This window comes from Bos grunniens, chromosome 24 (genome assembly GCF_055505025.1).
Source record: "Bos grunniens cultivar Pamir isolate PY7600 chromosome 24, Bosgru_T2T1.0, whole genome shotgun sequence".
Lineage (NCBI taxonomy): Eukaryota > Metazoa > Chordata > Mammalia > Artiodactyla > Bovidae > Bos > Bos grunniens.
In genome coordinates, this window is record NC_141188.1 from 37,107,481 (window position 1) to 37,134,405 (window position 26,925).

A 26,925-nucleotide genomic window follows, 5' to 3' on the forward strand; every position below is an offset into this window, starting at 1 on the left:
GCTGTGTCATCAAATTAATAGAACAAGATTAAATCCCTGACACAGACAAACATTAAATCAGAGGAAAGTGAAGGTCCTTACAGAAGCTGGTGGCAACCTCGTTGGTGAGAGCCTGCAGTTAGTGGTAAATATGTTAAAATTTTATTTGGTAAATAGGGTCTTGATCCCCGGGAGAAGGGAATGGCTCTTGACTCCAGTATTCCTGCCTGGAGAATCCCTTGGGCAGAGGAACCTGGCGGGCTACAGTCCACGGGGTCACAAACAGTCGTACACAAATGACCGACCAACACGGAACTGAAAGGGTCTTAACAGAAAGAGAATTAGCTCAAATGATAATTCTAGACGTAAAATGTGATAGCTTTGTAACTACCAGTATTTTAAAAAGACATTCCAAATGTAGATTAAATAATATAGGGTTGGGTTTTTATTCCAAAATAACAAATATATATATAAAAATATAAATATCCTTTTTGGGAGGAGTTAAGATAATCTAGAGATATAACTGTGAAAGCATATGTTTTTACTGGCAATGTTTACAACTAATTGTATAAAAGGAAATTTATTATCTGAGAAGAAAAAAATTTGTGTAGGATTCATTTATCTGATGGCGTTTATAAGATATATGAGAAAAATCTGAGGGGTTCTTGCTTTCATAAAAAAAAAAATAAGTAGTGAACCATCTAGGTTAAAAATTACTTATGGCCTGAGAATTTTGGAGAAAAAACAATCCCCTCTGACATAGCTAATTCTGTGTTTGGGGTTGTTTACTGTTGACAAGGAAATAAAATGAAGTTTGGATTCTGCAGGGCTGGGATCCATACTTTTGGTTGCCTTAAATTTCAAATGCTTCAGATGAAGACCTTATTTAACTGCCATGAAGAATGCAAACAAAAGAGGGACTTGGGTTGTCTTTTCAAAGAATTTATTTAGATTTCAAGTTTCCTTATGTCTCAACTATATCAACATGCATTGTCTAAAGTCATAAAGAAAAATCGACAGAAAAATGCTTTGACTCACCAGGTGTTTTCAACTGATGCCAACAGAAACTAAACGGAAGGCATCTGATACAGGTTTATCCTTCCTTCGCAGTCACGGCGGAAACATGAAGCCGCCACTCTTGGTGTTTATCGTGTATCTGCTGCGGCTGAGAGACTGTCAGTGTGCGCCTACTGGGAAGGACCGAACTTCCATCCTTGAAGACCCGAAGGGTAATGTCTGGTATCTTTATCTGCACCGTGTCCCGTCTGCCTGTTTCCATGTCCTGCTGGCACTTACTGTGATTTACAGTTGAGAGATAACCGCATTCAGAACGCCCTCTAGTTTCACAGGGAGACGTTCTCCAGGCTCTTAAGCCAAGTAGACAAGACGCCAAACATCTGGATTAAAAATAGAAAATTCCAATTGTGTCTCTGAGAACGGTTCACAGTTCCAGATGTTCGCCATCACAGAGATAAAACTTGCCAACGTCTTAGGCTGCACGGCTTGGGTTCATCCAGATGTTCGGTGTCCTCTGAGCACGGTTTTAACGAACAGTGAAATTCTTTGCTAGCATTTGAAACATTTAAACAATTAAAGTCATCCATGCAGTTATTCGTGAGACCGTGAAAGGATGGGTTAGAGCGACATCGAATCTGGTTGGTCTGTGCTCATTAAATTGGAGCCTTTGTTTGCCGAGATAGCTTTGGGTGCCTATCTTAGAAAGATAAATTAGTTTAAATGTTCCTTTTGGGGATCTGTAAATAAATTTGGAGGCCAGGTTAAGCTCCTTTGGCGGCCACGTTGGCTATTGTGAAAAGAGTATGACAAACGATGAATTTCATACTCACTAAAGGCTTTTTAAAGGGGTGTTAGAGACATCCAGGAGGTTATTAAAGAATCTTGCATTATACCAGATACTTTCTAGGTTTGATGCCTCCTGGGAAGGTAATTGAAGCTGAAAGAAAGGGAAATTGTTCTCTCTGTTTGAGGTTCCCAGTTGGGCATTTAATATAAATTGTCTGTGAAGAAAATTCAATGTTTTCTTCTAATATAAACACACTTGAGTTTTAAGGAAAAGAAAGAAAAAATTGGGTAAATGAAAACAGGCTCTGAGGAAAATGATAAGATGGGGTTAAATGAACTCTGACTTGGCTGGAAGCTCAGAAGTGAAGAACAGAAGGTATTTCCTTTGGGGTGGGGGTGGGGGGCGCGGGTAGCCCCCTCCATGTGGTAGCTGATAGCCCAAGCATAGTGATCTGCTTTTGGAGTCTGATGCAATAAAAAAACAATTAAGCCTCTGCTGGGGGTACACAAAAAACTGGTAAACTCATTGTATTCTTTGTATTATTATTATTACAAAACTTTCAACTTTTTATTTTGTATTGGGGTGTAACTGATTAACAATGCTGTGGTAGTTTCAGGTAAACAGCAAACAGACTCAACCATACATATACATGTATCCATTCTCCCCCAAATCCCCCCACCCATCCAGGCTGACACCTAACATTGAGCAGAGTTCCATGTGCTGTACAGTAGGTCCTTGTTGGTGATCCATTTTAAATATAGCAGTGTGTACCTGACCTTCCCAAACTCCCTAACTATCCCTTCTGCTGGCAACCATGAGTTCGTTTTCTAAGTCTGTGAGCCTCTTTCTGTTTTATAAGTTCACTTGTATCATTTCTCTTTGGATTCCACATGTAAGGGATGTCCATATGGTATTTTTCCTCTGTCTGACTTACTTCACTCAATGTGACACTCTCTAGGTCCATCCATGTAGCTGCAAATGGCATTATTTCATTCGTTTTAATGGCTGGAACTCATTGTATTCTGATACACTATAATCTGATCAGATCCTAAAGGAAAAAACTACAACATAATCTTTTAGGTTTTTCCAAGGCTGGGGAGATAGACGTAGATGAAGAGGTGAAGAAGGCTTTGATTGGCATGAAGCAGATGAAAATCCTGATGGAAAGAAGAGAGGAGGAACATAGCAAACTAATGAGAACACTGAAGAAATGCAGAGAAGAAAAGCAGGTACAGTCACTGAAAATCATACCTGTCCTGGGACGTCCGGTGGTAAAGATGCCTCACTCCCAATGCTGGGGCCATGGGTTTGATCCCTGGTCAGGGAACTAAGATCCCGCATGCTGAACGGTGCAGCCTAAACAACAACAACGACGACAACTCTATAACTGTTCAGAAATATGTCTGGACCATAAATAGTGCACATCTGAATGCAGTGGAGAAATAATTTATTTACCCTAAACATAGTTTTTCTGGAAATCCACCCTATTGGAGGAAGACTTTGAAGAAAATTTCAAATTTCTTCAAAGAACATATTTCTTGTAGATTATGCCTTCGAAAGACTCCATACTCAGGTGTTTGGAGGATTCAATGCTAGTTGGGAAATGCTACTTTCTTAAAACTGCTTCATGGTGCCTTTTGAGTTGGAATGTCAAGTCAAAAATGTTTGGAAGTTTTGGACCAGATCAGTGGTCTACAAAATTTTTTTTCTTTCCCATCCTTATGACTGTAATTATTGTTACCATCCACTCCTGAATATATGCATTTTCATTTATTTATAAATTAGATACATGAATTGCTACCAAGTCCATATTTCAAATAATCTTCTACATATTTTGAAAAAATTTTAGCTTATTGCCAAATCTGTTTAGATCATCATTTTTACTGACACAAGGCCAACAAAGAGCTCATAATGAAAAAGTGTTAGCCCTGCCATTATTTCTTATCTACCTGAGCAGGAGTTATTCATATTTTTTAATCTGCTGGTTATTTTTTTTTTCCAAGAATCTTTTAAAGTCTCCTGCCCTTTTAGTGAGGGCTAGTTTAAAGTAGTTAAAAACCGTCATTTACCTGTGCTCAGTCATTCGGTCACATCGCCAGGCTCTTCTGTCCACGGAATTTTCCAGGCAAGAATACTGGAGTGGGTTGCCATTTCCTACTCCAGGGGATCTTCCAGACCCAGGGATCGAACCCACATCTCTTGCAGCATCTCCTGTATTGGCAGGCAGATTCTTTACCTTTAGTGCCGCCTGGGAAGCCCTCACTTACCTGAGTCCTCTTAAATGGCAATTCACTGCAACTGGCTCCAAGTGAACAGAGGCAACCAGTGTCGATGCTTCTGGAATGTACAGAGTTCCTCTTCCCCAGGGTCCTCACGCACAGCTGGCCACAGGCAATGGCCTGGCACGAGCACCAGTGCCTGTGAAATAGTATATCAGCCTCATCAATTTAATTCATGTACCTTTACTTAATAGTTTCTGTCTAAACTATATACCTTATCAATGGAGAATATACATTATATTCAGACATCCATGGGCCATATTAAAAACTGTTCATATGTTACAGTATAAAGTCAATACATTTCTAAATTATAGACATTGCATGGCTCATAGTTTAATGGCAATAACGATTAACATCACACTCAGAATAGTTAAATTTTAAAAAATTTATTTTCAACATGCCCTTAAATCAAAGAGGGTGTCAAAACTATAACAAAAATAATTTGCAAAGTATTTTAAATTTTAAAATTGGGAGTGCGTACTGTGCTTAGACGCTCAGTCGTATCTGACTCTTTGCGACCCCATGGACTGCAGCCTGCCAGGCTCCTCTGTCCATGGGGATTCTCCAGGCAAGATTACTGGAATCAGTTGCCATGCCCTCCTCCAGGAGGGATCCCTCCCAACCCAGGGATTGAACCCAGATCTTCCACATTTTTAAACTTTATTTTCATGAAAAAATGTTTAATTGTGGTAAAATATATATCATAAAATTTGCTGTCTTAACCACTTTTATGAATACAGCTCAATAGTATTAAATACATTTACATTGTTGGGCAACCAAGCTCCAGAATTCTTCCTATTTTGCAAAACCAAAACTCTTTTGTTTGTTAGTCATGAAGTTATGTCGACTCTTTTTGAGACCCCCCTGGACTCTAGCCCGCCAGGCTCCTCTGTTCATGGGATTTCCCAAGCCAGAATATTGGAGTAGGTTGCTGTTTCCTTCTCCAGGGCATATTCCAAACCCAGGGATTGAACCCATGTCTCCTGCAAAACCAAAACTCTGTACCCATTAAACAATTCCCCATAGTTGATTTTTAAATTAAAAAATAAATAGAAGTTCTAATATCTCCTCTCTAGACCTAGATCTATAAAGGTGGGAATCACCAAGCTCCAGGACTTCCCTGGTGGCTCAGATGGTAAAGAATCGACCTTCAATGCAGGAGACCCTGGTTCAATCCCTGGATCGTGAAGATCCCATGGAGAAGGGAATGGCTACCCACTCCAGTATTTTTTGCCTGGAGAGAATTCCATGGACAGAGGAGCCTGGTGGGCTATAGTCCACGGGGTCACAAAGAGTTGGACATGACTGAGCGACTAACACTTTCACACCAGCTCCAGGGAGTTCCTGGCACTCACTGTGACCATTGGGTGTCCCCTGAGCCATTGGAGCAGGGCTATGTCACAGGCTGTGACCTCAGAGCTGGAGTCAGCCTGTCACCAGCTGGTTGATTGTGCAGCCACACAGGGTCCCTGGTGAGGAGACGGCTTGAGCAGCAGCTGCAAGCCCTCCTTCCTTTCAGCAGCCAGCAAAAGACCTTGAAGAAATCAAAACCTGCTCCTTATGAAGAAATGGGGAAGCTCCTCTAAGCCAGATTCATCCCTGGTGGGCTCGTGAGTCTGACCACCAGGAATAACCACACTAGATATCATTTACAGGCCCTTATAAAACACATTATCACATCCTTCCAGCGTCTGGGTAAACCATCATTTTCATTTTACAGCTAAGGAAACTGAGTTTTGAAATGTTAATTAATGTGTTAACCCAACCCTGTCATTACTGACCCAGGAGAAAGTGAGCTGGCGCTGTGCCTTCGGGACCTAGGACTTTCTGTTTTACTCCTTTTCCCTGGCCTCCTGGTGAGCCAAGGAGGCAGCACAAACTATGAAAAGAAAGCTCAGTGTGAGGTCAGCAAGCGTTAGTTCCATTTCAGATGCTGTAGAATCTCAGGAGCTAGTGGAATTTTTATTAAGACTTATTTATTCTATTTTTTAAATCCTTGAATTATAGTCTTAAAGTATGGGCACTCATAAAAATTCATTTTATTTTGTTTTTTCAAATTTATCTCATTATTTGGCCATGCCACACGGCACGTGGGATCTTAGTTCCCCCACCAGGGACGGAACCCACACCCTCTGCACTGGATGCGTGGAATCTTAACCACTGAACTGCCAGGGAAGTCCCAAAATGTCATTTTAAAAAGGAAAAATCTGTTTAACCCGAAGTCTCCCTTCCTAAAATGATTTTAAACCTAAAGTAAAGGATACTTTACATAAATTATGAATTTGCAGATATGGGGTGGACATCCCAGTCTCCCAGAAAAAAAAAAACTCCATCCATCCTCGGGTAACCTGGCATGATCTCAGCCCCCCTCCTCAGCTTCTCCCTGTTTGTGTTTAATACGTGTGTGCTTCAGTTGTGTCTGATTCTGTGTGACCCTATGGACTGTAGCCCACCAGACTCTTCTGACCATGGGATTCTCCAGGCAAAAACACTGGAGTGGGCTGCCATTTCTTTCTTCAGGGGATCTTCCAGATCCAGAGATTGAACCCATGCCTCTTGCATGGGCAGGCGGGTTCTTTATCACTAGTGCCACCTGGGAAGCCCATTTTATATTAGTGGGAGCATCTAAAGCTTTCTGTTATTAAAGTGGGAAACCCTAAAGCAGCCCTTCAAGTGATTCCACACCACGCACCCCTGTCCAGGTTTGGGTGGGACTTTGGTAAACTGACTGCAGAAAGACAACTCTAAATATGAAATCTATCGCTGGGTGGGACATTTGGATGAAGCAGAGAGCTTGGACAGGACATTCCTAAACCAAAGATCTACTTCCTCTGGGGCAACAGTTCACTATCAAATCTTGGGCCATGTGATTTGGCCGTTGGTTTTCATTATGCTCTTGGAGGTAAGCGAAAGCAAATCAGATGATTACAGGCTAGGTGCCTTGCTTGCTTGTCTCAATATGAAAACTTAAGAAGTAGATCCTACGAGTATTCCTGTTCGCTACAAAGGAAATGGGCTCAGAGATGATTAAAAATTTGCCCAAGGGTCCACAGTGAGGGTAGTTTGTAATTGGAAATACTGGGATTTTGGTTTACTGTGACAATGAGCATAATATTTAAAAAAGACTGAGGAAATTTGGGTGGTGTTGTTTCCTCCCCTGGTGGAACAAGCTTTCTTAAGAAGTTGCAGGATTCCATAATTGTTCTGCAAAGCCCCAAAAGATAGGTTAAGCCTGTCTAGATCACGAGGTTTGTTTGGTAGGCTGGGGGCCGGCCCAGTTTCCTATATGGCATGCTGCTAAGGACAGCTGGCTTAACCCCAGGATTCTGCCACTAGAAGAGATGAAAATTCCAAGCTTAGCAGAGATGTGGGAGATAGTCATTGCCCAGTTGTTTCTTGGGGCTAAATATGCCAGGAAGGGGTGCTTATCTTTTTCTTTTCCAGTAGGTAAAATTACGCACTAAATTGGTTTTAGAAACTGTGCTCACTCGTGTTTTTCCACTTAAGGGAGTTGCCATCAGCTCTAAGGCTCTCCTCTTATGGACGCGTCTTTTAGCTTCCCTAACTCCCCTGAGCTACTTCTCAGGCCTTGAGGGAGCCGGTTTGCAGAAGTCCCCTCTTGCAGGCAGGCCTGGGGGGTCTGTGGGATGCTGGCCTGGCAGGGAGCTCTGGGGGCGGGGTTGACATTCTCCGGACCGGTGTCACCTCTGCTGGGTGGGACCTGGTCGAGTACAGCAGGCACCGCCAGGCGGCGTGCTCGGAATATGGACGACAAACACAAAGCTGCTGAGAACACAGCATCTCTGCCATTCGAATGCAACTCACTGCGAAGGCTTGATGTAATGTACCAGAGTTGTGCTTTCTGGCAGTGTTTAAGAGCATATAAAAATTAAAGGCAGCATAAATGAAGGAGATAAATGTGTCAACTTTGTCAGCCTTAAAATTCCATCTTCACATCCTCCAACGATTAGAAGTGAAGACAGATAAGTAAGCAGATCAATTAGGCATTCTGCAGAGCAAGGGCTGTGTCTTTGTGGCTGGTTTACTCATCCCATAGCAAGCTATGGGAATGCCCATCCCATAGCAAGCTCTCAATAAACAGCTGTTGAATGTATAAATAAACAGGTGGATAAGAAGTGTCCAGTTTTCAGTAGGGATCAAGAGGTGCCCTTCTCTTAACTGAAAGATTCCGGGTAAATCTATCAGCTGCTCATTTGTAGCAGAAATGAGGTTTAGTTTAGAATACGCACATTTTGTAAAGTGAGAAATCAATTAAGATATAGCACACAAAGTCATGAAATGGAAAATAGGGTGTGTTTCTACTTTTTAATTAGGAGGCCCTGAAGCTTATGAATGAAGTTCAAGAACATCTAGAAGAGGAAGAAAGGCTATGCCAGGTGTCTCTGATGGATTCCTGGGACGAATGCAAATCTTGCCTGGAAAGTGACTGCATGAGATTTTATACAACCTGCCAAAGCAGTTGGTCCTCTATGAAATCCACGGTAAGGGAAAAGCAGAACTCAAGATTGCTAAGTTCTTAAGGTACCTGCTTCAGCTTACTTTTTAAAAGTAATTTATGTTAATATTTAGAATAGAGATGGCTGATCTGATAGTGACCTTTTGCAACCTGGAATCTAGCCTTCATATTCCTGTATGAATCACCGGTGGGTATGTAATTTATGAGTTAGAACAGCCACCCAGTGTCTGTCCCCCTTCTCATGACACTGTTTGTATCTCTTAGAAATACCCTCTTTCTGCCTTTTATTTGTTATTTGTGAACCTATTCATGCTAGATTGTAAGCTCTATGAGGGCAGGAACCGTATCTTATCTGCCTTCATTTAAGCATTGTAGGTGTTCAATAAATATTTGCCGAATTACATTCTGAGCAATAGTATTGTAGTTTCTGATTTCAACCTGCTTTGATTTTGTTTTCTCTGGAGGCCAAACCTTTGAAGGCATTCTCTGCCTCCTGAATCTTTTCTTCAATGGGCTTGCCTTCTTGTGGCAGCACACACATGCATGTGCACACACACACACACGTGCCCACATTCATGGCCCCTTTATCTCAATCTATGTCCTATAGGACTGGCATGTTTTCTTTTCTTGTTCCCTTGGGCTCTCTTCTGGGCAGAGAGAATCACAGAGGGCGGTGACCTGAATAGGATGAGCTCTGACCCATAAAAGGCTCCTCTGCTTTTGGCCCTCCCCCTCGAAGAAGTGGGCTGAGTATGAAACACAGTGAAATCCTCCTCCCTGTCAGAGCATGCACTAATTAGAGTCTGTTCTTGGCTTGGCAGTGCCATCCCCAATTACAGAGGGAGAAACCCCTAGGATAATTCATATGCCAAGTTCATTTGCCTCCACTGTTAATTGCATCTGCTCTATTTTTGTAGCCAGTCTCAGATACAGCAGAGTATGTTGGATGAGCACTGGGTGGAAGTCAGGAGCTTTGAGGACCATTCCTGTCTGTGATAGTTGTGTAACCTTAGGACAATTACTTGGACTTTTAAATTTTTGTTTCTGTGTCTGGATTGAGGTAAACAGAAGCTGACAAAGAGAGAGGCAGATGATCCACCCAGTTTACTTTTTGAGAAAGGGATGAGTCCTCTAAGGATTCCTGGAGAACTCTTTGAACAGAACTGGGGTAGCGGGGTGGATGGTGGTGTTCCAGCAGTGATGGTCGATGGTTGTTATGTTCCAAAACACACAACATGGTCACATCACTTTCATACAAGGGCAACTCTGGCATGATCTTAAATGTCACAAAGTTGAAGGAGAACATGGTGTGATTCCTGGAAGATCTCCCTCAAAGAGTAAGAAATTCTATAATTAGAGCTTCATTCCTTTGACTGCAGCCAAGGAGGGCTTTGATCACTGGTAATATGTAATATCCTTAAGTAACCTATTTAGATGTATTAAGCGCCAATTGCAAAGAGTCAGACACAGCTTAGCAACTGAACAACCACCACAACAAAAAGGATCCATGCTAAGCTAAGTCGCTTCAGTCGTGTCCGACTCTGTGCGACCCCATAGACGACAGCCCACCAGGCTCCCCCGTCCCTGGGATTCTCCACGCAAGAACACTGGAGTGGGTTGTCATTTCCTTCTCCAATGCATGAAAGTGAAAAGTGAAAGTGAAGTCGCTCAGTCATGTCCGACTCTGTGCGACCCCATGGACTGCCGCCTACCAGGCTCTTCTGTCCATGGGATTTTCCAGGCAAGAGTACTGGAGTGGGGTGCCATTGCCTTCTCCGAAAGGATCCATAGCTCAGTGCAAATGTACTGATCTTCTCTCCATGGACTAATTTAAAAACATGAGCCCAAGGAGAGTAGGAGGACACTAATAACATCCCACTTAGGTGGGGAAGAAACCTGAGACACTAAGGCAGAAATGAAAGACGGGAGCCTTCACAGTTTTCAGGCAATCAACATGGTCTAAAACCATGCATGCCAACCACCACCAGTACATAAGGGCTGTGGCTTGTCAACAGTATTGAAAACTTGGCCTTCTTAGGTCTTTCGGTAGGCAAAGAGAAACCAGGAGGAATTTCAGACCCTATTCCATAATCAAAGTCAAAGCCAGGTGCATACATGTATGCTAATTTTGTGACCCCATGGACTGTAGCCCCCCAGTCTCCCCTGTCCACGGGATTCTTCAGGCAAGAATACTGGAGTGGGTTGTCATGCCCTCCTCCAGGAGATCTTCCTGACCCAGTGATCAAACCCGCATCTCCTGTGGCTCCTGGATTGAGACGGATTCTTTACCACTGAGCCACTGGGGCAGCCCCAAAGCCAGGTACATGAGTAGTGATCTTGAAGTGGATCACCTCTTCCTAGTTTGCCCAGGATTGTTCTTGATTTGGAATGACTTCTGTAAGTTGACTTAAAAGTTTACAATAAAAAATAGTCCTGGAAGAAAATACATTTATTTCATTTCTGTTCCCCACCCCTCCCCATAGATTGAACGGGTGTTCCGGAAGATATATCAGTTTCTCTTTCCTTTCCATGAAGACGATGAAAAAGAGCTCCCTGTTGGTGAGAAGTTTGCTGAGGAAGATGTACAGCTGATGCAGATAGAGAATGTGTTCAGCCAGCTGACCGTGGATGTGGGATTTCTCTATAACATGAGCTTTCACGTCTTCAAACAGATGCAATAAGAATTTGACCTGGCTTTTCAATCATACTTTATGTCAGACACAGACTCCATGGAGCCTTACTTTTTTCCAGCTTTTTCCAAAGAGCCAGCAAAAAGAGCACATCCTATGCAGAGTTGGGACATTCCCAGCTTCTTCCAGCTGTTTTGTAATTTCAGCGTCTCTGTTTATCAAAGTGTCAGCGCAACAGTTACAGAGATGCTGAAGGCCATTGAGGACTTATCCAAACAAGACAAAGGCAAGTATTAAAAGATTATTTTTACTTAGATATCTACACTAAAGTTAAGTTTATTTAGCTTTGGAAATGGTAACTGTTTCTAAGTCGTCATACAATGTTTCCAAGAGAGGTGGTTAATGGATAATCAGTCTCATAGCCCCTTAGAAGAGACTCTGAGGTCTCCCAAACACCAGCCCTCTCCTGTCTTTGTCAAGAGCTTTGTGGGGCTGTTTTTTCTTTCTAAAGCAAATGTTCAAAGCTGACAAAGAAACTCCTGGTAAGGTGAGAACTTTAAAAAGATGGTAGCCTTCTTTATTAAAACTCGGGCAGACAGTCAGCTCTATTCTGCTTGAACATCATGAGGTTTCTTTAAAATCAGTCCAGGCTCCTCAGCTCCCAGTTAAGGAAGATGCTTTACTACTACTACTACTACTACTACTACTAAGTCGCTTCAGTTGTGTCCGACTCTGTGCGACCCCATAGACGGCAGCCCCCCAGGCTTGGCCATCCCTGGGATTCTCCAGGCAAGAACACTGGAGTGGGTTGCCATTTCCTTCTCCAAAGCATGAAGTGAAAAGTGAAAGTGAAGTCGCTCAGTCATGTCCGACTCTTCGAGACCCCATGGACTGCAGCCCACCAGGCTCCTCCATCCATGGGATTTTCCAGGCAAGAGTACTGGAGTGGGGTGCCATTGCCTTCTCCGAAGGAAGATAAAACCAGGTCACATTTAGGGCCCTCCACGGCCTCCTCCGCATCGCTACTGTAGTTCCTTAAATCACAGCATTTGTGCACAAAAGCAGATTCGGTGCTCACAGACAAACCCCAAACTACAGAAATAGCAACTTCTGTAACTTATAAGAATTGCCTTCTACCAGTACCACTCATGCCCCCTGATATTCTATGTTGGAAAAACAATCCTGCTTTATATTTTTTAAATTAATTTGGCAGCACTGGGTCTTAGTTGCAGCATGTGGGATCTAACTTTGACCAGGGATTGAACCCAGGCCCCCTGCATTGGGAGTGCAGAGTCTTAGCCTCTGGACCACCAAGGAAGCCCTTGCTTTATGTTGTAACACAGGAGAAGGTTCCTTCTTTGGGCTTCTGTGGAGTGGGTGGGACCCAGCATCTCAGAAATGAGAGATGTCATGTGGGCCACAAGGAGAATCTGTGTTTCCTTGAACTTATCTTTGTGGACCATTAGGCCAAGGACAGGTATGTTCTTTGATGAAAAATGAAAAAAGCTCCTTCCAGAAATCCTGCTGTTTGTCCATAGGATTTCCCAGGCAAGAATACTGGAATGGGTTGCCATTTCCTTCTCCAGGGGATCTTTCCAACCCAGGGATGGAACCTCGGCCTCCTGCACTGCAGGTGGATTCTTTACCATCTGAGCCACCAGGGAAGTCCCTTTCCAAAGATACTCACATCCTAATCCCCAGCTGCTGCTGCTGCTGTCTAAGTCACTTCAGTCGTGTCCAACTCTGTGCAGCCCCATAGAAGGCAGCCCACCAGGCTCCCCTGTCCCTGGGATTCTCCAGGCAAGAACCCTGGAGTGGGTTGCCATTTCCTTCTTCAATGCATGAAAGTGAAAAGCGAAAGTGAAGTCACTCAGTCGTGTCCGACTCCTCGAGACCCCATGGACTGCAGCCTACCAGGCTCCTCCATCCATAGGATTTTCCAGGCAAGAGTACTGGAGTGGGTTGCCATTGCCTTCTCCACTAATCCCCAGAACCTGTGAAAATGTTAAGTTACATGGCTGAGGGAAAGTAAGGCTGCTGATGGAATTGTGGCTACCAATCAGTCGACCTTAAAATAGGGAGAGTGCAACTTCCCTGGTGCTCCAGTGGCTAAAACTTCTCACTCCCAGTGTAGAGGGCCTGAGTCTGGTCTCTGATCAGGGAACTGGATCCTTCATGCCGGCATGAAGATCCTGCACTCAGCAACGAAGATCCTGTGTACTGCAACTCAGACCTGGTGAAGCCAAATAAATAAATAAAAATTAAACTTAAAAAACAAACAAACAAACACCAGAGAGAGTATTTGGAGTTGTCACTTTCATGCATTGGAGAAGGAAATGGCAACCCACTCCAGTGTTCTTGCTTGGAGAATGGGCTGCCGTCTATGGGGTCGCACAGAGTCAGACACGACTGAAGCGACTTAGCAGCAGCAGCAGCAGCAGCAGGTGGCTCCAGTGAGATCACAAGAGTTCTTAATAGTAGAAGGAGGAGGCAGAAAAGCATTGATAGGGATGGCAGAGTGAGAGGGACTTGGCCCTACTTTGCTGGATATGAAAATAGAGGAAGGGAACTAGGAGCCAAGGAAGGTGGTGACTTCTAGAAACTAGACAGACATGGAGATGGATTCTCCCCCAGAGCCTCCAGAAAAGATCAGCCCTCCCAACACTCTCATTTAGCCCACTGAGTCCCATTTCAGACTTCTGACCTACAGAACTGTAAAATAATCTATGTTGTTTCAAGGCACTAAATGTGTGGAATCGGTTACAACAGCAATAGCAAACTATTACATGTCTCTCATCAATAATATACTCTCTGAGTGAGCTTCCCTAGTGGCTCAGTGGTAAAGAATCTTCCAGACAAGCAGGAGATGTGGGTTTGATCCCTGAGTCCAGAAGATCCCCTGGAGGAGGAAATAGCAACCCACTCCGGTATTCTTGCCTGGAGAATCCCATGGACAGAGGAGCCTTGCAGGCTGCAGTCCATGGGGTCACAGAAGAGTCAGACACGACTAAAAGACTACACAACAAGATTCGATAAAATGGTGTAGTGTAGCAGGTTCACACAGCGCTGGGTGCCAGGTGATCTGGGTTATAATCCTGCCCTGGAGAATGTTACTGTCTTTAATTTTCCCCTAGAGGAAACAGGCAAGCTGGGAGAACAGATGATTACTAGAAGTGCTCGAAGGGAAGTAAATGAATCCACGATGCTTGTAAAAGTGAGATTCTGACCTCTGATCAGAAGGCAATCAAAATCCTGAGAAAATAATAATCACTTACCTGCCCATAGGTAATCCTGACATTTCTGGCATGTTGCATGAAATTGGAAACATTTGGACGAGTTCTGGCCAAGTTCTCCACACAGCCAGAGAGTTCCAGAGATATTAGAAATGTCTGTTTCTTAAACTAGATGTAGGTATTTACTTTATGACTGTTCTTTTTTTGAATTTCACATATATAATGTTATGAACAGTAGTTCAACGATTTAGGAAAACATCTAAAGCAGATCTAAACATCTAAAGAGAACCTTTTTCTGTTCTAGAAGAATTAATCACCCATATAAAAATGATGAAGGGGTTGCCTAGAAGGGGTCCTGAGGCTCTGTGTTGGCATGGCTGAAGGGAGGTGATGGGTCACTGCCATGGGAATAGAATGGGGAATGGCTGTCATAAAGACCTAGAATTTGCCACCCCTGAATATAGCAGGTATTAATCTAGATGCTGCAAAAAAGACAAGGGTAGCTTATGATGCAGATGACACAGCTCCCAACTTTTAGGAGTTCAGTTTAAAGAAAGGAGGGCTTCCCTGCTGACTCAGACGATAAAGACTCCACCTACAATGCGGGAGACCTGGGTTCAATCCCTGGGTTGGGAAGATGCCCTGGAGGAGGGCCTGGCAACCCATTCCAGTATTCTTACCTGGAGAATCCCCATGTACAGAGGAGCATAGTGGGCTTACAGTCCATGGGGTCACAAAAGAACCAGACACGACTGAGCACTAAGCATCAAAGAAAGGAAAACAGATCAGTGGACAGTTACACAACCTTGTTGTAACTGAGATGACAGAAGAAGGTATAGAAGAATGACAAGATTGTGATGATAGGACCGAATCCCTCCTCTCGAGGGACTCAGAAACTAACAGAGAAGACAAAAATGAACCAGCACATTAGGCAGAGATGTTCTACTGTAGAACTCATGGGGGTTCTGTGGGGCCAGAGGAGATGCCACTAAATCTATGGGGAGTGGGGAAGAATGACTGGTATTCTACAAGGGGAGTGCTGCTTTACCCGCCAGAAGATCTAGCAAATGCCTGGTAGGCTTTTAAACAATAAACTTCACAACTTATCTCAAAATGGAATGTTTCATTGTTTAACATCAAGGATTTAATGTAACAGAATATCATCAGGTTACCAATTAATAATAAGTTTTTCCTAGTGTGAAACAGTTGGGAATTATCAATTTTCTGTTGCATGCACTCCTTTTTTATCTTCATTTTTATATGGACGATTAATTCTTCTAGAACAAAAAAAAGGTTCTTTTAGATGTTTAGATCTGCTTTAGATGTTTTCCTAAATCTTTGAACTACTGTTCATAACATTATATATGTGAAATGCAAAAAAAAAAAAAAAAAAGTCATAAATACCTACATCTAGTTTAAGAAACAGACATTTCTAATATCTCTGGAACTCCAGTACACATTTGAATTATAGCTCGAAAAAGTTAAAATTTGTTGTTGTTCAGTTGCTAAGTCATGTCTGACTCTTTGCACCCCATGGATTGCAGCACAACAGGCTTCCCTGTCCTCCACTATCTTCCGGAGTTTGCTCAAGTTCCTATCCATTGAGTCAGTGATGCCATACAACCATCTTATCCTCTGCCAAGGATAATTACTAGAAAAAATTTTAACAGAAGCCCAAAAAGAAAAGTGGCTTATAATTCCCTATTTAGTTAACACCAGTGACATCAGAAATAATAATGATAAAACTAAGACACACTAAATTTAAAAGAATTCAAATATTCAAAGGAACAAAATAAATGAAAGCTGCCTTCTCACACCCCTTTAAGTCTCTCTTCCAAAAGATAGTGACTATTCATAATTCCTCAAGATTCCTGCCTGAAAATAAAATTATTTGCATGAACCTCTGTGTGGGAGGTTGGAATTGGGGCAAGTCGTAATAATAGTAATGATGAGTAATAATATTAATATTATATTTTAATAGTAATGTGATTACTGGATTAAAGGATATGGGCACTTTTAATAGATGTCAAATTGTCTTAGCAACTGGTTACACCAGTATGCCCTCCTGCAATTGAATACAGAACAAAGATTTTGAAAGTGCTGGTTAGAAAGAGAAATGTCATCGCACTCATGCCTTTAAAGTTCAGACTCTGATGACACTGGTGTGAAACTGCTGTGTTCCTTGCAGATTCTGCCCACAGTGGACCGAGTTCCACGACGTGGCCTGTGCGGGGCAGAGGGCTGTGTGGAGAACCTGGCCAGAACTCGTCCGAATGTCTCCAATTTCATGCAAGATGCCAGAAATGTCAGGATTACCTATGGGCAGGTAAGTGATTATTATTTTCTCAGGATTTCAATTGCCTTCTGATCAGAGGTCAGAATCTCACTTTTACAAGCATTGTGGATTCATTTACTTCCCTTCAAGCACTTTTTCTCAAGCTCAGCGACACCTGGGGGTGCTCAGGGTAGGTTTGTAGACTCTTATTATTCAAAAGTAGGTCAACTCACTTTTTTCTCTTTTTGAAACTCCCTTGTTGTTCCCGTGAAAAACATGTATGGCTAAGGACCAAACACTCAAGGGAGCAAAAGAGATCTCTGGGCAAATTAAGGCAATTATTTTCTTTTTAATGCAAAGAGAAAAAAACATCCAGGAAAAACTTTTCACATTGTGTAAGCAACTTTTTGGCCAAGTGAGTTTTTTTTAAATGACATTAACTTCTTCCAGTTGGTGGGTTAATTACTAACTGTATTTAGTGATTCAGTATTGGATTGGCCAAAAATTTCATACATAAGTAACATCTTATGGAAAGACCCAAATGAAATTTTTGGCCAACTTAATTTTTAAATATGGGTAGCTGGCTTAAAACTCAACATCCAAAAAACTAAGATCATGGCATCTGGTCCCATCACTTCATTGCAAATAGATGCGGAAACAATGGAAACAGTGACAGACTTTATTTTCTTGGGCTGCAAAACCACTGCAGATGGTGACTGTAGCCATGAAATTAAAAGATGCTTGTTACTTGGAAGAAAAGCTAGGGCAAACCTAGACAGCATATTAAAAAGACATTACTTTGCCAACAAAGGTCTGTCTATTCAAAGCTATGGTTTTTCCAGTAGTCATGTATGAATGTGAGAGTTGGACCATAAAGAAAGCTGAGCACCAAAGAATTGATGCCTTTGAACTGTGGTGTTAGAGAAGACTCCTGAGAGTCCCTTGGACTGCAAGGAGATCAATCCTAAAGGAAATCAGTCCCAAATATTCATTAGAAGGACTGATGCTGAAGCTGAAGCTCCAATACTTTGGCTCCCTGATGCAAAGAACTGACTCATTAGAAAAGATCATGATGCTGAGAAAGATTGAAGGTGGGAGGAGAAGGGGATGACAGAGGATGAGATGGTTGGATGGCATCACCAATTCCATGGACATGAATTTGAGCAAGCTCCAGGAGTTGGTGATGGACAGGGAAGCCTGGTGTGCTGCAGTCCATGGGGTCACCACAGAGTCCAACACGACTGAGTGACTGAACTGAACCGAGTGGCTTCTCACAAGCCCCAAGCAGCCTGTCACATCCTAGACCTGACTAATAGCCACCTTTCATTCTTTCCTCAGGAGAAAAATGATCTCCACTGGCCCTTCTCACTTTCCTCTGACCCTCAAGTCCCTTCCCCAACTGAAGTCACTTCCCATCTACTAGGGCCTCAACACAAATATCTTACTAAAGCCAAGAAGAACTTTTGATTCCTCTACTGCTGCTTCTTTAAGGGAAGGAAATTCTAAAAAGTGTGGCTAAGAATTGGAGCAAGAGATCAAATATAACTCAAGCTTTTTATTAGAGCAGATGGGGGTCTAATTTCTTCAGAATTGCTCACTGGGTGACTCTCCACACCTCTGTTTCATCATTGGGAAAATGAAATTAATATAGCTACTACACACAGGTATTTCAAGAATTAAGTAAGATGTCTGAAGTATTTATGATTCTCATTATTCAAGTGTTTGTGCTTCAAGCCAGAATTACAAGGTTGCTCACAGACACAGAAATTTTTATAACAGAAAAGTATACACTAATGTGGAAGTGTTAGTTGGTCAGTCGTGTCCGATTCTTTTCGACCCCATGGACTGTAGCCCACCAGGCTCCTCTGTCCATGGAGTTCTTCAGGCAAGAATGCTGGAGTGGGGTGCCCTTCCCTTCTACTGACCTCTTATAAGAATAGTCCAATTCAAACGTCCCGCTGATGTATCACTAACTTCCTTATGTCTAGTGAAACACTTGAAGAATAATCTCTCCCTGATTGTCACAAGATAATAGAGAAGATGGAAGGAGGGTGTTGGGGAGGTGATTAGAGCAAGGTGGTCAAAAGGTACAAAGTTCCAGTTACAAGATAAGTAAGTACTGGGACGTAATGTGCAACATGACGACTGTAGCTAACACTGCTGTGTGATATACAGGAAAATTAAAAGAGTAAATCCTAAGAATTCACATCACAGGAGAATTTTATTTTCTTTTCATTTTACCTATTAACATATGAGATGATGGATTTTAACTAAACCTACAGCAGTCATCAGGTGACAGTATGTGTAAGTACAACCTTCCTGATTTATTACTTTTAATAGTTCCTGTGTGACCCTGAATATTCATTGGAAGGGCTGAAGCTGAAGCTCCAATACTTTGGCAACCTGATGTGAAGAGCTGACTCATTGGAAAAGACCCTGATGCTGGGAAAGACTGAGGGCAAAAGGAGAAGAGGGCAGCAGAGGATGAGATGTTTAGATAGCATCACCAACTCAATGGACTCAATTGGAGCAAACTCCAGGAGATAGTGGAGGGAAGCCTCGTGTGCTGCAGTTCTTGGGGTCACAGAGTTGGACATGACTTAGCAACTGAACAACAACGAAATACATTCCTTAAGATTTTTCTGTTTACAAAATTATGTCATCTGTGAATAGAGATAGTTCTACTTTTTCCTTTATCACATGATTGTGTTTTACAGCAAGTTTCACCTTTATTTTAGGGAAATCTTTTCCCACTCTCTGAAAGAGTCAATAAGAATCCCTTGTAGAATTCTCCTTGCCTAAAATCATGAGGGAAGTCACCACCTTCTTCCCACATAATTTAAAGAAAATTTACGTCACTATTTTAAAAGTTAACAACTCTAAACTTGCAAATGAAGACATTTTAAAAGAATATCTGGATCTCCTTTCAAATGTATACTATATCTTGTTAACTGTGACTCCCTTTGTTTTCAAAATATTTTCTTGAATTACTTATCAAATGCATGTGCATGCGTGCGTGCTAAGTTGTTTCAGTCGAGTCTGATGCTTTGCGACCCCATGGACTGCAGCACGCCAAGCTCCTCGTCCTCCACTATCTCCTGGGGTTTGCTCAGATTCAGATTCATGCCCATTGAATTGGTGATACCATTTATGATTCATCAATTACAGCTTGTGTGAGCTCTGTGTCAGGATGGAGCCTCCACCATACGGAGCAAAACCAGTTCCACTGTCAGGGGAGAGAGCATGATAAACCCTAAACCGTTCTTAAAGGCTTCCTCGGACAGCGAGACACATGACTTTGAAGATGGCACACTCAACGTCCAGGTGGCAGGGGAGTGCACACTCCCATGAGTCCTGACCTGAGTATCAGGGAGCAGTCCTAATGACCTGCAGAGACGCTAAGGAAAGGAAGACAAGGAAAAGGCACATTTGCTAAATCCTCAGTGTGTGTTGGCCCTGTGATCAGGCACTTTGCAGTGTTATTTCATTCATGCCCTTTGAACCTGGTTGAAAACTCACTCATGGTCAAAAAGGCTGAAAACAGAAAGCTTAAGGGCTGGGACTTAAATCCACAATCTTTTTTTTCCTTTTTGCTGCTGAGCATTCATGCATGTGTGCTCAGCCACTTTAGTATGTAGGTCTCTTTGGGATCCCATGGGCTGTAGCCCACTAGGCTTCTCTGTCCATGGGACTCTCCAGGCAAGAATACTGGAGTGGGTTACCACGCCCTCCTCCAGGGGATCTTCCCAAGACAGGGATCAACCCTGTGTCTCCTGTGTCTCCCGCATTGCAGGCGGGTTCTTTAGCGCTGAGCCACCAGTTCACTTCAGTTCAGTCGCTCAGACCTGTCCGACTCTTTGCGACCCCATGAATTACAGCACGCCAGGCCTCCTTGGGAAGGCCCTAAATTTACACTACCCAACTCCAAAGCCCATGGACCTTTTCCTTTACCCTGTTACTTCCTTCTTTGCTAGACTGCCCTGCTGTTCCTGAACTATACACAAAGGCGGATGAGGCCCTTGAGTTGGTCAACATATCCAATCAGCAGTATGCCCAGGTACTCCAGATGACCCAGCATCACTTGGAGGACACCACGTATCTGATGGAGAAGATGAGAGAGCAGTTTGGTTGGGTAACAGAGCTGGCCAGCCAGACCCCAGGAAGCGAGAACATCTTCAGTTTCATAAAGGTAATGGAGAGCCAAGAACAGATATGGAGATTACATGTGCATACTTGATTTTTCTGTTTCTTATTAATTGGCTATGCAGGGGCTTTTGCTGTGTGGGGTTTTCTCTAGCTGTAGTGTACAGGCTTTTCATGGCAGTGGCTTCTCTTCTTCAGGAGCACAGGCTCTAGGGCATGTGGCCTCAGTCACTGTGGCGCATGCACTGAGTTGCCCCGCGGCACATGGGATCTTCTCAAATCAGGGATCGAAACTGTGTCTCCTGCATTGGCAGGCAGATTCTTTACCCCGGAGCCACCAGGGAAGCCCCCAGTGATGGCTAATTCTAATAAGAGCTATATATAGTGTGAATTATAGCTATAATTCACAGAGAGCTATAGTGTGATATAACTGAAACAGGTAACCTTGAAGAAACCTGGCCAATATTGTTTCTAAGAGAGAAGATTTTCAGGTAAAGAAACTTGAGTTCAAAAGCTGGCTCTGAAACTTATCAGCTGAGTGAGTTTGGGAAAATTCCACCTGGAAAATGGGAACAAAAATAGCTACTTTAATATGGGTTCCTGTAAAGTGATGAGTATAGATTCCTTATCTGAAACAAGAGCTCTGTAAATTATAGCTCTCACCAGCTTTTGACACAATAAGCTGCTGACTTACTTTGAGAATTAAACACATTTTTATATTAATATTCACAAATAATCAGATTGCCATCTTAAGTTGCACTTGTACCATATCTCTCCCACTTCTCATCAATAACTCCTGTTGCATAACATAAAACAGTGGTTGAATTTCTTTCCTAATGCTCCCCGACTCCACACACACACATATGACGTTAATACACGATGCACAGGCTAGTGGTTCCCGATGAGGCTGGTGTTGGTGGGCTCCTAAAAAGACCTGGCTACAGGAATCACTGGGCAGAGCTATCGGAGGTGCAGTATTTTGTGCAGCATGTAATGTTAGTGCCCTCCCCAGACCGATGCTAACTGCTCACCCCTGCAACCTTCTCCAAAGGGTTGTCCTTGGAGCCACTTATTTCTCAGGATCAGGCTGAGGCTGGAGCTCACCTGAAGCCACTTCCTGGATTAGCTTCTCCCTCTTCTCTGTCTTGCTTGCCTCATCCCCTTAAAAGCTCTACCTGAAAGCACTCTTCGTAAATCACTGTGTCAGACGCCGAGGCTCTGCTTCTTGGCAATCTGACCTGACATCTTGTATCCTAGTGAGTCACTGTCTTTCAAACTTCGAGGTCAATGGTTGAGAAATAAGTTTAGAGTCACAACCAGCACATTAAAACAAAACAAACAAACAGAAAACGGAATAGGACAGACTAGAAGAAAAAAACATTATAGTGCATTGTATTTAATAAGTCAGACGCGTATGTCATGAAACTTTCATTTCCATATGTCTGTTTATATGTGTGGATACATCATACAGGGCTTCCCAGGGGGCGCTAGTGGTAAAGAACCTGCCTGCCAAGGCAGGAGACACAAGAGACGTGGGTTCGATCCCTGGGTCAGGAAGATTCCCTGGAAGAGGGCATGGCAACCCACTCCAGTATTCTTTTTTTTTTTTTTCCTGGAGAATCCCATGGACAGAGGAGCCTGGTGGGCTACAGTCCATAGGGTCACAAAGAGTCAGACAGGACTGAAGTGACTTAACACACACACACGTACACACACATTATACATAAGACTTTTTTTCTTTTTTCTTTTTATTGGAGTGTAGTTGATTTACAATGTTGCATTAGTTTCAGATGTACAGCAAAGTTATTGTTTTATAAATATATTCTTTTCAGATTGTTTTTCATTATAGGTTATTACAAGGTATTGAACGTAGTTCCCTGTGCTCTAGGAGGTCCTTGTTGTTTATCTATTTTATATATAGATAAATTCCTAATTTATCCCTCCCCCTTTTCCCCTTTGTTATCATAAGTTTGTTTTCTAGACATGTGTTTTTGAGTCATGGTAACAAACTTGTTTGTAACCACAGACCATAGTCAAAAGGTTTTGAAAGCCACTGTCAATTCCTGCTGACTCTCTAATCCTGTTACTTCATTAGCTAGATCATTCCTTAGGGTATAAAATAATTTGACATATTTTGACATATGTGTCACAAATATAGACTTTTAGTTTAAGGATAAAAATTATTGTAAGGAATGGGGAAAAATGAAATTTTAAGAAAAATTTTAGTGGTGTATTCAATCTTTAGAAGAGTAGAGGCAGTATTTAATTCTTTTTATCATCATCAAGATTTCCATTCTATGCTTCAATTTGCTTCCATTCTAGTGTCTCTGAGTAACATTAACTGATTTAACTAAAATTTTTGATATTTTTAAATGTATTTATTTTTTAATTGAAGGTAATTTCTTTGCAGAATTTTGTTGATATTCATAACAAAGGCATTTCCATACAAAAAGCTCCATATAAAGTAAAATCACATCATTTTTGGTGATACATTTTTCTAATAATAATTACCACTAAAAAGCACTTACTATTTGTCAGGCAATATTCTAAGAACTTTCCCCATGTATTATATAATTGAATACCCTCAGTGTTCCTATAAGGTAAGTATAATTGTTTTACAAAATTTTCAGATAAGGTACAGAGAAGCTACACAACGTGTCTGAGATCACACAGTTAGTAAATGGTAGAACTGGGGTTCAAGGTCAAACAATTTTTCTTCAGGATCCTTGGGCTGAACTGCCTGTAAAAGTTATTTTTCTTAAGACAACTCTTAGTTCATCATGTAATCGAAAGTACAAATCTATAAAACAGCAGATACTGAAGAGGAATCTTCTGTAAAAAATACACAAATTTCAGCAGGTGAAAAAAGCTCTGTGCTTTAGGTTGCAGTTACATGGGTATTAGCATTATAATTATTTATTGAGATAGACACAGATGCTTTATGTCTAATTCAATGTGTTTTATTTAATTACCAAAAGGCAAAAAAGGAAAGCTATGGTAGCTTTGTAAACTAGAGTCAAGAAATCACCAATTTTTATTTGACTTCTTAATATTTTGTTTTTTTTTCTTATAAGGAGGTATATTTGAAAATATTTTCAATATAATTCTCTTTAGATTACAAGTTGCATGTCATTACAGTTTCATTTAATTAAGTCAAAGTATATACACTTGAGAACTCATTAAGAGAGTAAATGATGTGCATTTCGGATGACTGTTTCTTACAAAAATTACACATAAAACCATAAAGTGTAAATTTGCTACAGAAACTCAGTATAAAACTTGGTGTATCACATTACCATTTGTGGCACAGCCAGTGTGTGTGCTAAGTCACTTCTGTTGTGTCCAACTCTTTGTGATCCTATGTGCTATAGCCTCCTCTGTCCATGGGATTCTCCAGGCAAGAATATTGGAGTTGGTTGCCATGCCTTCCTCCAGGGAATCTTCATGACCCAGGGATTAGACCCACGTCTCTTGCATCTCCTGCATTGGCAGGCAGATTCCTTACCGCTAGCACCTCCTGGGAAGGAGCACTCACCAAATACTCCATCCACTCACTCAGACTGTTTAGCTTCTCTTGCAGTTAAGTGATACCATTTGTTAAGATCTGGCCAATGAGACGGACAAAAATGAAGAGTTGTTTGTAGACTGAGATAGAGAGGAGCCTGCGTGTGGTTATGCATTCTCTTTCCCTACTGAGGGTACAAAGAAAGCCATATGTTGTTACACGTGCTACCACAGACTGACAGGATCTTCCTCTCTTAACCAGGGTCTTGAGCATCTTGGTGGTTCACAGTCCTTGTGCTGGGACATGTAACATAAGCGAGAGATAAATTATGTTGTATGAAGCCACTGGAATGCTGGACTAATTTGTTACCTCAGGCACAACCTAGCCTATCCTGACTAACATGGTATTAAATTAATCCTGAATGTGTGCTAAAAGTTAATAACCTTTTATTGTATGATCCTGCTTCTTAGGTAGTTCCAGGTGTTCACGAAGGAAATTTCTCCAAACAAGATGAAAAGATGATAGACATAAGCATTCTGCCTTCCTCTAATTTCACACTCACCATCCCTCTTGAAGAAAGTGCTGAGAGTTCCGACTTCATTAGCTACATGCTGGCCAAAGCTGTACAGCATTTTAAGGAACATTTTAAATCTTGGTAAGCAGAGTATTTGATTAGGGACGTTTGCTGATAGGAATAGATGGTTCTTAAAAGGGAAAAATGACAAAACTAGCTTTTGAATACCTTGAAAACGTATTCAACCTCATTAATAATCAAAGGCATGAAAACTAAGACAAGTTAGCAGTTTTTACCTATTGAATTTTCAAAATAAAAAAAAAATCCGGATAGAATGCAATGAAATGAGAATTCTTATATGTGATTGCCAGAAACAAACTGGTTTTGTCTTTTTGAAAAGTTATTCAATTATACATATCAAGAGTCATCAAATTTCTTTTTAATATAATAATTCCACTTCTGGAATCAATCCAAAGGAGTAAATCTAAAATTGAATTGAAGTTCCCACCCCAAGATCAATATTTGCAAATTATTTAAAATAGTAAACTGTTAAAAACTGAATGTCATCTGAATGTCTAAAAACCAGAAATGGTTAAAAGCTGTGGCTAAATATGCTCCAAATATCTTATAAAACCATTAAAAATATTTATAAAATTTAAATCATGACATGACATCTGCTGGAACAAGAGTTTATTCTAAGCCTATCTATAAGGCAAATATTATTATTACTATCTTCCAGAAAAGAAACTTGAGACTCAGGGTCCAAGTGTTAGTTGCTCAGTCATGTCTGACTCTTTGAGACCCCTTGGACTGTAGCCCACCAGGCTCCTCTGTCCATGGGATTCTTCAGACAAGAATACTGGAGCAGGTTGCTATTTCCTTCTCCAGGAAATCTTCCCTATCCAGGGATGGAACCCAGGTCTCCTGCATTGCAGGTAGATGCTTTACTATCTGAGCAACCAAATGAATTACTCAAGTCAGTAGGGGGTAGAGGCAAATTTTAACTTAGTTTTCTCTGAATCATAATTGCCACATTAAACTGGTTCCTGTTGGGACATTTGGTTGAAAAAAATAAAGTGAAAAATGAGTATAAAACTCTATAAATGTAATGATCAAAACGAAAAAAAATCTACAATCTGCATTAAAAATAAAAAGGGTTGGCAGGAATTACGGTTGGAAATGGATGATTTTTTTTAACCTTTTCATCTTTTGATATTTTTACAATTTTCTATAAGGAATAAATAATTTTGAGATTTCAAATTAGAAGATATGTTGCTAAAATAGCTAGGTAAATGTAGATTGAACACTGTATCAATGTGTTCTCATCTTTAAACTTTAGTATAAGTACTTCTATTCCATGGTAATCCTACAGTAAGACGAAATGTAAATCTGTTCGGTCTACAGGAAAAACAACTAAATGACATTTCAGACGTACATTACCATCTCTGTTAGGATAATCTTCTGAATTAATGGCACAATTAGAACTGTACATAGTATTCTCCTTTGGTAAAATGGTCAATCTTAAAGAAGCATTAAATGTTAATTCTAAGTTATTACTCATAAGGGACCTTGTTAGTAGGTCCCTATCAATGTATAATTAAGCTGGGTATTTCTAGATTCGCTGCCTCTCCCTTTATCTCTGAATGTTGGAGAGGTTGTTGTTACATCAATCAGCCAATATCTTTTTAGCATCTTCTAAGTGAAGGCACGGGACTTCCCTAGTGGCTCAGACGGTAAAGAATCTGCCAGCAATGCAAGAGACCCAGTTTCGATCCCTGGGTCAGGAAGATCCCCTGGAGAAGGGAATGGCTACCCACTCCAGTATTCTTGCCTGGAGATTCCCATGGACAGAGGAGCCTGGTGGGCTACAGTCCATAGGGTCACAAGGAATCAGACACAACTGAGCAGCTAACACTTTCACTTTCACTTTAAGTGAAGGCACAAGACCCAGGTACTGTGGAGAAGAAAACAATGAGTTTAGGAGAGAAAAGATGCACAAAATAGTAATTCGAGGTGGCATTTAGTGAGTGCCCTAAGGGGCCCTCTGGGAGTGGAAAGTGTCTTTACTTTCCATGGGGGAGAAACT

The 26,925-nt window shown here is 41.6% G+C and overlaps 1 protein-coding gene across 1 annotated transcript; it reads left to right on the forward strand.

Moving 5' to 3' along the window:
• On the forward strand, nt 1–25,179 carry CLUL1 (clusterin like 1). The gene is given in 8 exon segments (XM_086373044.1): nt 1–124; nt 1,090–1,208; nt 2,864–3,012; nt 8,397–8,564; nt 11,023–11,455; nt 16,591–16,728; nt 20,652–20,866; nt 24,796–25,179. Coding segments are annotated over 7 exon segments (1,398 nt in total). The 5' UTR covers nt 1–124; nt 1,090–1,102; the 3' UTR covers nt 24,985–25,179.
• The last annotated feature ends 1,746 nt before the right edge of the window (nt 25,180–26,925 follow it).